The 14,048-nt window shown below is 40.4% G+C and overlaps 1 protein-coding gene across 1 annotated transcript in view; it reads right to left on the bottom strand.

Annotated features, from left to right (window-relative positions):
- The window catches only part of tafa5a (TAFA chemokine like family member 5a), a 389,168-nt gene extending 376,010 nt beyond the window's left edge, over window positions 1-13,158 (bottom strand). Inside the window, exon 1 of the mRNA XM_041203114.1 lies at window positions 13,068-13,158. Within this exon, the coding sequence (XP_041059048.1) occupies window positions 13,068-13,158 (91 nt within the window). The remainder of the gene's footprint in view (window positions 1-13,067) is intronic.
- Window positions 13,159-14,048: the final 890 nt, after the last annotated feature.

Genomic DNA, 14,048 nt, shown 5'->3' with positions numbered 1-14,048 from the left:
TAGATTGTTTAACTCTTTTTCCCTTTTATGTCATAAATTGTTCTATGTTTCTAACAATTTTTTAGCTTAAAAGGAAAGTCTCCATTCCTCTGATTTTCCCCACAATACTATTTGTGCATTGCTGGTGACTCTCAGCTTTCCTTTGTTCCAGAACTTTATGTCTGGAACTGCTAGTCAGATGCAATCTACAAATAAGTACTCTGTTTAGTACTTCTTGTTTGAAATTAGTGAATGGAGAAAATTGCAGACATTTGTGTCAATTTACACATGTGACTATGAAGTTTCTGCTCAATTTCTAGAATGGATTATTTCCTTTTCCATGGCATGTTCACCCAGTAAACAGTAGAAAATTAAACCAATGGCTCCTCAAGACTTGCTCATCATTTTTCTAAGCTTCAAAACAGTCTGGACTCAATGCAACAAGCCCTTTAACTTTATTTATTGAACTAAACAACTCTGATCATTTCTGTTGCTATATACATTTCATTTGAATGTAGAAGGAATCAGTTTATAAATCAAACTAAACTTCACCTGACCTGGTGGTGAATTTCTCAAAAACAGACCAAGTTAAGAATATTGACATGAGTAAATGGCACATTTCAAATCACAAGAGGCTTCTACTCCTTTACCTCCAGGTCTTAGCACCATACAGTAGATATATGGCACAGTGAGTTAACTTCCAAAAAACTAAGAAACTCAAGACAGTTTATGGGATCCTGATACTGCAGAAGCCCAAGAAGGTACTTTAGGCACACTCAAATTCATACTCTAATTCATAAATAAAATAAAAGCAAAATACTGCAGATGTTGGAGATCTGAAATAAAAACAAGAAGTGCTGGAAAAACTCAGCAGGTCTGGCAGCATCTGTGGAGAGAGAAACAGAGCTAACATTTCAAGACCAATATGACTCTTCTTTGGAAGGGTTCTTTGAAAGAAGTTCCGAAGAAGAGTGATATTAGACTTGAAACGTTAACTCTGTTTCTCTCTCCACAGATGCTATTGAATTTTCCGGCACTTCTTGTTTTTTTATTTCAAATACATAACAATAAATCAATAAGAACATAACAGAATGCACAGCACAGACTGGAGTCCATCAGACAAGACAACCTGACAGCACAAAGTTCTACTTTCCACAACTATCCATGACAACGTGGATTGAATTCTTTAATAATTGTAGGACAATGATTGTTATGTTATAAATGCTAGAAGTTACTATTGGTGATATTGGCTGACAAATTGTTAATGCATTCCTATGACCTTCTTCTACCCATTAATTTAAAGGCAGAAGTCCACTTATTTTAAATGAGAAAATAGCTCTATTGAAAAAACAGAGACGGATGTCACACAAACATATTGAAAATCCAGCTGCTGTTATCCCTAACGGCAATTTCTAATCTCACGTTTATAAGGTTTTAGAAGCAGGTGACCTAAAAACCTACTCCACCTCCATAACTATACTGAAGAGGAACTCCTGACAGCCTGGAGGCAAACGTGCCTGACTTCATCAGGTTTCCCGGAATCAGGCAATTTGCGTAGCATTGGGAAGACACTCACAGAGATATATGCAATGGTTGAGCACTCTCTAGGTAACGGTCAAGCACCCTCTAGGTAGGGGCAGTTGATCCAGCTGAAAGCTTCAGAACAAGCTTGCAAACAATTTATTTACCAGAAAACCCAATTCACAGGGCTCAAATTAGCACTTCTTTTTAAGAGCTTTATGAACGATTACAGCTTGAAGTCTTCCTGTGGTCCCCATTTCCTCCCAAGAGATAAAGTACGTTTATCATTTGCAGGCAAAGCTATGTGCTGCGGGCACCAGAGGTGGTGGGAAATCTAGCCAGTAACACCATCCTACCTGTTCTGTCTCCACTTATTTTGTCAGGTTCCCCCACACAAGACATCCTGACCTCACATCCAAAGGGGTGGAAGCCACCGTGACTATGTACTGGCCTGATTTCTGCTGCAGTGATTCTTTATCCACCCCAATTCCATTAGTCAGGACACAGATGCTCAGAAAGTTTGTCAAATGTACAGCCAATGTTTGGTTACCAATTAAAAACAGGGAAATATTAAACAAAATAATGGTTTGCAGTGTGTGCTTAATTTCGAAATTCCAGCTGAAAACAATGGTTTTCAGGTTTTAGTCCCTGGAACAGAAGGGATCAAACCTTGGTTCAACTTGCAGCTTAATTTACAATAAACGCAAGTCACAACACTCTAGGTCTGCCTTTTTGTCTTATACATCGTATGGTCAATCATATGGGCTGTATTTAAATGAGAATTGTTTTCAGGGCTGAAAAAGTTTTGCAGGTCAACATACATGCAGTTATTACTTTGTGTATTGACTGAAGTGTTTATGACATATAGGATGTGGTTGATAAAAGAGATATTTTTCCCTTCTTGAGGAGAAGAGGGGAAAGAGTGAAATTTAGCCTGACCTACAGAGGCAAACTGACAGGATTGGGTCAGCCAGCATTTTTTTAAGCCTTGCTCGAAATTGGGCAGAATGTAAAGCAGGTGGCCAAATAATTCAGGGTGACCAGTCATTTCCAGTTTTACGGGATTGTCCTGTAAGTTGAACATTTGTCCACCAGTACATATCCCCAGTTTGTCCTTTGTTCCAGGACAGTGATGTGGGAGACTGCTGGCAGTCTCCTCTTGCCACTGCCTTTGCCTCTTTCACACAGGCACACTGGTGTCCCACTGTTGGCCACAAGGAGGACAAGGAGCACAGTGAGTGGGATTGCGAGTGATGGCAGATAATTGGGACTGCAGCTTAAGTGACCATGCTGGGAGATGATTGGCAGCAGATGCATGAGGAAAACTATGCTCCACTCCCCGCCCCCCAAGCCACCCACCACCCATGTCCCCACATCTTTCCTCCGCACTACCGCCCTTCCCCCACTTTTACACATGATCCAAGTGTTCCATTTTCTCTCTTACCAGTTGGGTCACCATGTGGCCAATCCTAATATGACAGCTATCCTCTCGGCAGGTTGGGTTAAAATGGACCCGTGTCTTGAGCCACTGTGCACTCCACTGTTGGATTACCAAATATTTCTTAATTTATACCCCAGTGAACTAGCAAAGAATTGATGAGATTACAGATGTATAATGATTCTTCCCACTAAAAATAGTAAATTGCATAAAACTGTCCATTGCAAAATCACAAGCGACTGTGATTGCAAGTAAACTGAAACTTGTAGGAAAAAGGGCTATCAGTACCCTTATCCAAAAAAACGAATATCTAACTTTCAGCTTTGTATCTTACACAGTTGTTTTAAGGAAATGTATTTTCCTATGTACAAAAGAAATTTAGCTCTGGATCATAAAAAATTTAATCTGCCCTTTGTTATTGGATCCCAGCTGTAATATCTGCAGCAAACAGAAAAGAAGTTCTTATATTTACATAGCAGCATTCACAACCTCAAAGCTCCTTATACTTTAGGAGTACTTAATTGTCTGTAGTCATCGTTGTAATGGAGTTAAAGTGGCAGCGCACCATAAGCTCCCACAAACAGCAATGAGACGACGACCAGATAATCCCTTTCAGTGATGTTGGTTGAGGGATAAATATTTGCTCAGAACAATAGTGAGAATGTCCTGTTCTTTCTGAAATAGTGCCAATGGATCTTTTACATCTGCCCGTGAGGACAGATAAGGCCTCAGTTTAACACCTCATCCAAAAAATGGCACTTCAAACAGTGCAGCACTCATTCAGTACTTTGTGATGTCCTCAAAGCTCAGGGGAGAGACTTGAACCCACAATCTTCTGGCTCAGACAAGAGTCACAGATCACCTGACAATTGATAACTAAGATATCTTCAGACTTGTTTAGTTTATCATTTACACTCAACATTGTGACATCAGCTCAGTCCGCTTTATAACAACAAAGAATATAAAGATTTGATTACTAATTTTAAAGTCTGCTGAAAATAAGCTTTTTTTTCCCGGAATGATGATAACTCAGTTACTGAAGAAGCAAACTGAAAAATACTGAGGGGAGCGATTGGGAGGGGAAGGGCAGTTTCTGATCAACAATGCATTAAATGCCTCCTGCATTCTTTGATACATTACAGCAGACCTCAGTGATCCTCCTGAGGACTGCCTTTAGGAATGCACTGTCTATTTACCAGTTCAAGGGCAGACAAGAGATTACTGCAGGAGTTCAACAATTAAATTGTTCCTTAACTGTTGGCAACCTCTTGACTTTGTACCTCTGAGCAATGAATAAAACTTTACACGTACAAATGCAGCCTACACTGCCTGAAATAGTCAACGTTTTTAAGATTTGTGTAGCCAAAGAGATGGATACAATTGGACATCTTTGTTTAGGAAATTTCCTTTCTGTGTTAATTAAACTGGTAACTTAATTAGCACCAGAATCAATGCAGATGGCAGTACCAGTGTGTTTTTGGCAAAAGCTCTAGTTTGGCTAGGCTTGCTTGCTGAATGCGCTACACCATTTATAGTGGTGCAGTAAATTTGCATTTGCTATGAATTTGCAGAACAATCACAGCAACTGGTCCAGTATAATTAATGGTGTGCAAAAGGCAAAGCAGGAGAAACATTTTCAAGCTCACTCACTGGTCGAGTTTGAGGGCTGTTTCGTCTTTCAAGCCGGCCTGAATTAACAGTTCAGCTCAGTGAAAAATATCAATTTAGTCAGGAAACATGGCCATTAATAGGAAATGAAATTCCCCTTCATCTCAGCAGAACTGGAATGTTCAGAGTTAGGGAAGAGTCCCAACATGTCACAATAAATCGGAGGCTGCTCACAAGTGGAAAAGAAAAATGGAAAAAGCTGGGCATCAACATGTTGATGAGATGTGTAAATGTGTAAAGCAATTTGCCTTGTTTTTCATCTTGCAAGGTTGCAAAAGTTATGCGTGGTAAATTGGTAACTGGGAATCTGCCAGCCTCAAGTGCTCAGGATCAAGTTTGGGAATGAAAAGTGGAATTTCAGATCAATGGGGTGTAAATGGCTATTGCAAATCTACTGAGATTCAAACAGACAAAAATAAACTTTGCACATGTGTTGGTAAGAAAAGGTAATTCCTTCCCAGTAGGAATGGTCAGGAGACAGGTCTCCATGTGAAAGCTGCTGCAGCATCTTCAGAAGGCGAACAAGCTAAGGAAAATTATTCAGCCAGAACACAGAAATAAAATTTGCACACATCCCTTGACATACTGCTGAAGAATGTGTCTGACCATTTATTTTTCAACTGTCTCCAAGGTATCTGCTGAACTCGTTTTCAGTTAGAAAACACACAAAGTGCATGCAGCATTTCCTGCAGAAAGGCCAACTGTCCCAATTATCTCTATTTATCTCATTATATTTTACAGACTTCAATAATTTTCTGTGCCCATCATAAAGCTGCAATGCGTTGCCTCCCCCACCACCCCCCCCCAATACATTCTGGGGGTGAAATTTGTCTATGCCAGCAGCATGAAACGGGCTCGTGGTAAATTGGCTGCCTGTTGTAGGCTACGCCAGTTTTTATTTTCCATTGGCTTGGAAAAATATTGCCAAACTTTTTACTTTCAAATCAAGTCAAAGCAACAGTGAAGGTAGGAAGCGAGTCTCCGAAAAGAGTTTGAATTATCGTTCTGTGATCCTCAGTGGAAAGAAGCTTCGGCGTGGTGAAAAATCAGCTACTGATTTATAACAAGCCGGTTTTGCACTGCCAATGTCACCCCCTCTTATTCACCTACTTGCTAACAAATGCCAGGGTCATATTTTTAAAAGTCTTCATTAATCTTTGGTACAAGTAAAAATGTGGTACATCTCTTAAGGTTAATAAGAATATATGCAATTGATAAACAATACAGGGCATTGTAGTTTAATGATAGTGCTTACAGCATATCATAGTGAATCAAGCCTATAAAATGTAAGGTTTGCCGTTTATTGGTCTTCCAAAGGTGCATGTCCGGTGCTTAAATAATTTAAACATTTTCCTTTTATGGACGAAGGATTAGTGATTCCTTTAGACAGCCAACTACATTCAATTTTTAGCTTTTGTTGTAGTTGAGGTTTAACAGAAATGTTTAACTTCACAAGAAGTTATTTAAAATAGCTGCTGCTTAAATGTCAGATGCAATATTATTGCGGCGTCAAGGCTGTCATTCTTTTTGAGAACAAGAGGTTCAATGGTTACTTTTCTTTTCCCTAGCTTTGTGAGGATCAGGCAGACAGAGGCGTGTAATTACCAATCACCGACCTCTCTGCAGATCACGACTCAAATCTCCTTCTTGCAAACATTGAATGCAAAGTGAGAGAGAAGAGAGAGAGAGAGAGTGAGTGTGTGGAGATTGGGTTGAGGATTAGCAGCGCAATGACCTGTATCGCAACATTAAAAAACTGTGGGCGTGGAAACCTCACAATGCATGTATCCTATTCTTCTGTTCCCCCTCAGAATCAAGATCTGAAAAGGGATATATTTAAAAGCTGTTTCACATTTACCCCAAGAACAAATGTGGATTGTTTCATTACTGTGCACAGTTTATCCATTTGATACGGCACAGCATCTGGCGACTAAATGTTTGTTAAAAAAAAGTAAAGAGAAGGTAAAAATGGATATATCATCCGGTTCTGATAACAGAGTTAACAAAATTGGGTCATATAGCTTCCATTTTAAATTTAGGATACTTTTTCCAATATAGTTCTATTTTTGTAGGGAAAGCATTCCCCCAAGCCACTTCCTCAGCAATGAAAAGCATCAAAAGGAAGGGAAAACCTCTACCTCTGGATATACCAGCACCAAGTTTTAAGACTGTCGTTGTGATGGCAGGCTAGCTTTAGCCTAATGGTTTTCAACCTTTTTCATACTGTAGTTCAAAATGAGTGCAGCAGATTAGTGACAGTGTGAACTTGAAATCACAGGAAGTCAGGACAAACTTGTCTGAACATCAGAAGTCCCTTCCTGGGTAATTATTCAGGGAATTTTGACAGATCATACTGACTCTGCGCTTTAAGTATCAGATAGTTTAAACCTTAAAAATACATTGCAAAGAATTGCTTTGTTAATATTCATCAGATGACCATGCACATTGCTGATAAAATAAAATTGGAACAGGATTTTGAACCCCAATGACACCCTCTCTCCCAGTGATCCACGTTTGAGTCACAACCCATAGGTTAAGAGTCATCAGTTAAATTGCTATGTTGTTCATAAGTCAGCTCCAAATAAATGAACAGATTTCGCTTTGTCATGTTGACAATGTTTGATCACATTGAAGGTTCAATGTGCATGTTGAACTAAAATAGAAAAACTGCAAAATCTAGGAAGTAAATTGCCTTTCTGACAATTTTGCCAGAAAATATAAATATAATTTTTTAAAATTCCCATACTGCCACTGGTTTCTCCTTGAAGTAAAAAGCGTGTCGTGTGTTTCTCGGGGAGCTACTCAGCAGCACAGAAACTGGGTTTTTCCAAGTGTCACAAATTTCATGGCCAAGATGCACCTAAACAACGGCAATGAGGAGTCAATCTATTACTGAGGCTGTATTGATTAAATGTTATGGAAGCAGAGCACATGTTTATTTTCTGAATGATGATATCACACATGCTTTTAATTTCATCATCTTCCTTCACCTCGAGTTCTCAACTTATTACTCTCTCTGAATGCTGGAGTCAATTACTGACTGCACCCATGGTAAAACATGAATGTCACTGTGTCAAGACATGGAGAAGAGCAACCACAAAACTTGGATCTATCACATGACATGCAATGCAAGCATTTAAATACGTCATAGGAACAGAATTTGCAACCTGTCCTTTCAGAGGAGTGACATCTACCAATAAAGCTACATGTCTTCCCTCCAGGTTATTCCTGGAATTATTGCTATTAAAAATGCTACTCGCAGACCTACCAATGGGATGCTAGTGTATTTAGATTGGATTTTGGGCAAAGCTCTAATCCTTTAAATGCTGACTCCATGAGGGGTCTAATTGTCTTCTAACACTTTTCATCATTTTTTTCTCATTTGTCTTGTTACTGCATTCAGTTATAACAGTTTCCAACTCACAACGTTGTTGAGATGCAATCTTTTATTTGTTTTGTTACAAAACAGAGTTTGCTAAAATCATTACAACAAAACATTATTAAGGCATTACATGCATACACCATTACCTCGAGTAACACATTCTGAGGTGAAAAAGTCACCTAAGATGCTGGGCATTAGACACAGGTCAGAAGTCAAAGACAAACGGACAAATTGGTAGACGAAGTAGCAAGTAGAAAGGGTAAACTGCGATTTAAGAAAATATATTTTTTGGTAGGGCATTCACTCAAATATCTTGCATAACTTTTAGTAACTATTAGTATGTTTATAGCAAGAGTTCAATGAGATTAGTAAATAAATAACACAATGATAAGCCTATTGATAAACAGAATGACAAGATGGATATTTGTTGGACAGACTCAGATAGGTAAATAAACTGATACATAAATATGAACACCTCAATAAACTTCATCTCATCCAAAACCCTGCTGTCCATATCCTATTTCAACCAAGTCCTGCTCACCCAGCACCTCTGTTCTTTCTGACCTACATTGACACCCAGTGCCAAAATCATAGAATCACAGGTAGATATAGCACAGAAAGAGCCCATTTGGCCCGGTGCACCAGGTGCGAACTCTTTGAAAGTGCTATCAAATTATTTCTACCCCCTGGCTGTCCCATAGCTCCGTATATATTTCCCTTTCAAGTATTTATCCAAATCCCTTTGGTTAACAATCAACATTGGTCATGATTTTGAACACTTCTGTGAAATCTCATCTTAATTTTGCCTGCTCTAAGGAGCCGTAACCTCAGTTTCTCCAGCCTTTCTATGTCATTGAAGTGTCTTATCACTGGTACTATTCTCTTCTGCACCCTCTAAGTCCTTTACATACTTACACAAGTGTAGCACCCAGAATTGGATATAATATTCTTGCAGGGGAATAACCAGTGTTTTATAAAAGGTTTAGCATTATTTCCTTGCTTTTGTACCTTATTCATGTATTAATAAAGCCTAGGACCCCAAATGCTTAAAAATTCTTTTCAACTTGTCCTGTCACCCTCAAGGATTTGTGAACGTACACTCCAGGTGTCTCTGTTTCTGTATCCAATTTAAGTTGTTCTATTTAGTTTATATTGCCTCTCCACATTCCTCTTATCAAAATAAATTACTTCACAATCCAACACATTGCATTCAGTCTGCCTATGTCCCTGTGAATTGAGTTACTATCCTCCCCATTGCTTGTTAAATTACAGAGTCCTGTGTCATCTGTAAACTTTGAAATTATGCCCAGTATACCCAAGTCCAGGTCATTAATATATATTAAACCTTGGGAAATGGCACAATTTACCTTCCTCCAGCCTGAAAAACAACTATTCACCACTACTTTCTGCCTTCTGTCCCTCAACCAATTTTGTATCCATGCTGCCGCTGTCCATTTAATCTCATGGACCTTAAAAATGCCTCCAATGTTCAAATCTCATCGCTGTGTGTTTAAGATCCTCCTGACCTTGACCCTTCTTATCTCAAACACCTTCCAGTCCTGAACTCTGTTCCTCTGACTCTGGTCACCTATGCATATCATCCCTCAGTCATTGGCAGTCATTTCTTTAGTCTTCCAAGTGCCAGACTGTGGAAGTCCCTCCTTCCAGTCCTCTATCTTCCTCTCCTCAGTTGGGTCCATCCTTAAAATCTACCTATTTGATGAGGCTTTTAGTCACCCAGCTAATATCTCCCTTTTTGGCTCAGAGTCTATGTTTATCTAATTGCATCTCTGCTATGTGCTATGGAACATGTTCCTATATTTACGGCACTGTTTTTATTTCAACAATAACTTTCATTTGTACAAAAGTGCTGAAAAATTCAGCAGGTCTGGCAGCAACTGTGGAGAGAGAAACAGAGTTAATGCTTTTGAGTCCAGCAAAGTTCTGAAGAAGAGTCATATGGACTTGAAACATTAACACTGCTTCTCTCTCCACAGATGCTGCCAGACCTGTGAAGTTTTTCCAGCACATTCCATTTTTATTTCAGATCTCCAGCATCTGCTGTGCTTTGCTTTTATAATTATGTTGTTGTTGCTGAAGGCTGTCAAATTTTCATTACGTTTTACAGAAGGATTTTTAAAAGAAGAAGTGGGCAAAGTAGCATAGCCCTTATGGTCAGTGAAGATGACAAGCATTAAGTTATGAAGATGGATCAATAGAGAAAAAAATGTGACTAACAATAGAACAGATCATTTATAACATGTGAAAGTAATTTTATGATGGGACCCAAGGGTTTGTAGCACAATTAAGTATAGAGTAATGATTGTACAACAAAATCCCAGTCTGAAATCCAACAATTCAGAGTGTGTGATAAATTCTAACTCTCCCTATCAAATTTCACATTTATTTCCTTGAATGAGGGTGAGATGATTACAATTTCTCCTCACTTTATCATTCATAAATTATTGAGTTAGGCTCATTCATGAAAATAAATATCATTTGCAAGAGGTATCATTGACTACCCACCAGAAAGGTATTTTAAACACCATCTCACACATATGCTCGAACTTTGTTTTGAGACACCCAATTGATTAAATTTGCTAATAAGTGTATTTCAGAGTATTCAGCAAGGACAGAAAATCCAGATTCAAAGCATGCGAGAAGCAGATTTCATTAGGCATAATAGGCCAACTTAATAGAGACTGAAAAGCAGAGACACTCACTATTTAATTATGAATAGCCTAAGCTGATAAATAACATTAGATCAGATAGGTGTTGTGTCATTTGTAGCATTATAATGAGATGAGAATAAAATTAGTTAAAATACACCTAATTAAAAATAATGAGTGAAGAACATTTCATTTATAATAATAGATTTAGAACTGGTGAATCAGATATTGAACAAAAATCCGCTAGAGCATTTTAAAAGGAGTTTGGAATGTTAGATGTGAAATGTGTATGGTGCTTGGAAGAAGCTTTCTGTAGAGGAAGTGGTCTCCTCTCACCAGCATTCCAGTGGCTCAGTATCATGTACTTAGAGAACCTGAACTTGGGTAGAAGCACAGATTCTAGTGAGCTGCCAAATTGTTATCAGGGAGTGCATACATGCGTGCACTAAGTCAGATACATCAGTTATCAACCCTCAGAAACATACTGTCAGTTCTCTCAACAAGCACTGAAGTTTTGGAACATATCTATCCAGTGGTTACCCAGTAATATTCCAGGTGGTAGCTATACAGATAGACAAAAGTTCGAGAAACATCACGCCTTTAGCTTTTCTGTTCAGAGAGCTAGCTGGCTGTATTATAAAGAAGTTGCTCTCGTTTCTCAATTCAATAGTCAAAATATTACTGAAGCATTTTACTTATGAAGTAAAATGAATTTTTAAAAAATCTCAAATCAAACAGATTACTTATTAACAGGCAAGATTCTCAAATGAATTTCCATTCCATAATCTCAGTCCGCAGCCTCTGGAAGATGTTGCCTTCACCACCCTATTATATTACTTGGATTATAATGATACATTCAAATCACAGCCAGCAATAAAATACTCTCCTAAGTACCATTCGATTTTTTTAAACGTGTGAATTTTAATTAACTCAAGGTGTACTACAATCTATTCATTCTTTTACTTCTGATATCTCCGTGATCGCCCAAGTTCCGGGATTGGTTTTCGATAATAAATAATAGGCGAGTACACGAGAATTGCTAAACTCTGACTGGGTGCCAGGTATATTGTGTGCATGCTGAATTCCCGAACACAGTAACTGTCATAAACAGAAGAAAGCCCCTTATCCATAACCTGCATGAGTTGTGTACTGTCACATGGGATAACTCGGCAATACTGAATCTGCAAACCCTCCTTCGGCAATTGACAAATGCCTCCAAGAACAGTTCTGCTCTCACAAACACAGAATGGTGTCTGAAGAGACGCCAATGACCAAGAAGCAGTAATTCTCCGTTTTCACTGCTCGGTAAAACAGAGTTTCCGAACAAATGTTGCATTCTGCTTTGGCTGCCAACAAAACAAGCAACCCACTTGGCGCATACAAAGTCTCGGAATGATAATACAAACTTGGTACGAAATATGACTCGACGGATCGTCAGTTTACACTGGAAAGTGTGCAAACATGGAAATGAAGTTGTCTCCAAAGGTTAAAAAAGACTCCATGCACGAATCATTGTAAAACGATTAATTATAACGTCTCCTAATTGAGACAAATTGTTAGCTCGAATTAAATTACGTGATGACTTATTGATTCTTAATTCTGGGCGGTGTTTGAGAAGTCTAAGCTAACTCAGACTCTTAAATCACTTTTTTCCTGATAAATTCAACGCCTCAGTCACACACTTGCAGGATGACAAAAACGCCACTTTTCACATTGCACCCAACAACGGCTCCTGTCGAAAATCTGTCCCATCTTAACATTAAATTAACGTTCTGATTTCTATGCATTTACACATGAAGATGATGTACAGCAAATTCGTCCTTCGCAAATTTAGCCCCCACTGGAAACTTCTGACAGGGAATTGGAAGTTGAGGAGCAAATGGAAACAGCGGAGCTGCCCTTTGCAGAGTTCGGCAGTGAAGGCAGGCTGGGTCCTTTATGTGGTGTTCCAGCGCCCTCCACTGAATCCCCAACTCCACTCCTGGGGAGGATGAACGTGAGTCCTGGCTGGCTACCCTCTCCCTCGCAGCTCTCACACTCACCAATTAATATTACAGCACAATATCTGCTTTGCATCTTCGAATACCTCAACTCAACAAAACCCCTCGTTCAGTGAACACCACTGGCAACTTTCGCTATCAAAAAAAGGCAAAGCCTGCGCTACCAATGTAACATTCGTGAGAGATCTGCAGCCCGACCGAATCCAAAAAGAGATAACTGAGGGTTTCAGGCTCCGGCTTTGCTTTTTCCCTGCTCCCGTTTTAAAAGGACGGCGCATCTCTTAGTTTCACCGCCACACCGCAAATCTAAAAGAGGCTGCATTACAAACGGCAAGATAAACAAGTCAGAAAAGCAAGGGGGGGAGGGGGTGGGGAAGAGGGTGCAAAGATAAATAATTGAAAGTGTTTACCTTCTTTCAGGAAGTGCGAATGGATAACAAATATAAGGACACAGCAGACAGCGGCTCCGGCCAAAGCCCACACAGCTTTCAGGAGCTGCATGGTGAGAATCCCCCGGCAGCAGCGTTACTCTCCCCTACACCGTAACATGGAGAGAAATTTCCCTCCTCCTCGGACCGAGAGCTGTGGCCCAGAGCCGGTACAAGCCTTCACTGTGGGGAGGGGGTCTCGCTACCCGGCTCCGCACGACCCATTCAGCCGCTCCCCGGCTCTGCTTTCAGGGACTGAGGTGCTCACTTGGGTGGGGGTGGGGGCGCTGAGCCCCTGTCTTTGGCTGCGAGCAGTTCCTGCTTGTTGTGCGAGCAGAGATGGAGAGGACACTTCCACCCCCCACCGCCCCCCCACCACCCCCCTCACTCCCTCTGCTTAGCAGCAGCCGATCTCTTCACTTCACTTTATTGAAGCGGGCCCGGTACATCTCTCCCCTGCAGCCGAAGGAGGCGAGCGCTGCCCTTCACAACCTTATACTTCCACTCGCCCTGTCTTCTTGACTCACTTTTCTTGGGGCTGAGCGAAGAGCTCATGGTCTCGGGGTGGCTGGCGACTCTTGTTCTCTCCGATGGGTGATGGTTCTCTTCTCTCTCTTAAACAACAACAAAAATCCACCCCCACACAACCTGGTCCTCCTGGATCCTCAACTCGCCACTCCCAGCACTGAAGAGCAGTCAGTTGAGGAGCCCTTCCTCACTGTGTGGCTGTCTCTCTCTCTGGCTTAGACAGGAGCCTCTGTTCATTTCACTCGCCCTCCTGCTCCATGGATAGTGCCTGGAGCTGGCAAGACGCTGCTGTCTGTGTCTCGATCCTCAACCTTCACTTTATTTAAGCCCCCGTCCCCGGCTGAGGGAGCTGGGCGAGATCTTCAATCCCCCTCGAGTCTGCTCTAACCTTCCTTCCACAGCTGCTTGGCACCTTTAAATACTTTTTTCCCCCGC

The sequence above is a fragment of the Carcharodon carcharias genome, chromosome 13 (assembly GCF_017639515.1).
Source record: "Carcharodon carcharias isolate sCarCar2 chromosome 13, sCarCar2.pri, whole genome shotgun sequence".
NCBI classification, from domain to species: Eukaryota; Metazoa; Chordata; class Chondrichthyes; order Lamniformes; family Lamnidae; genus Carcharodon; species Carcharodon carcharias.
This window is presented reverse-complemented; position numbering and strand designations above follow the sequence as displayed.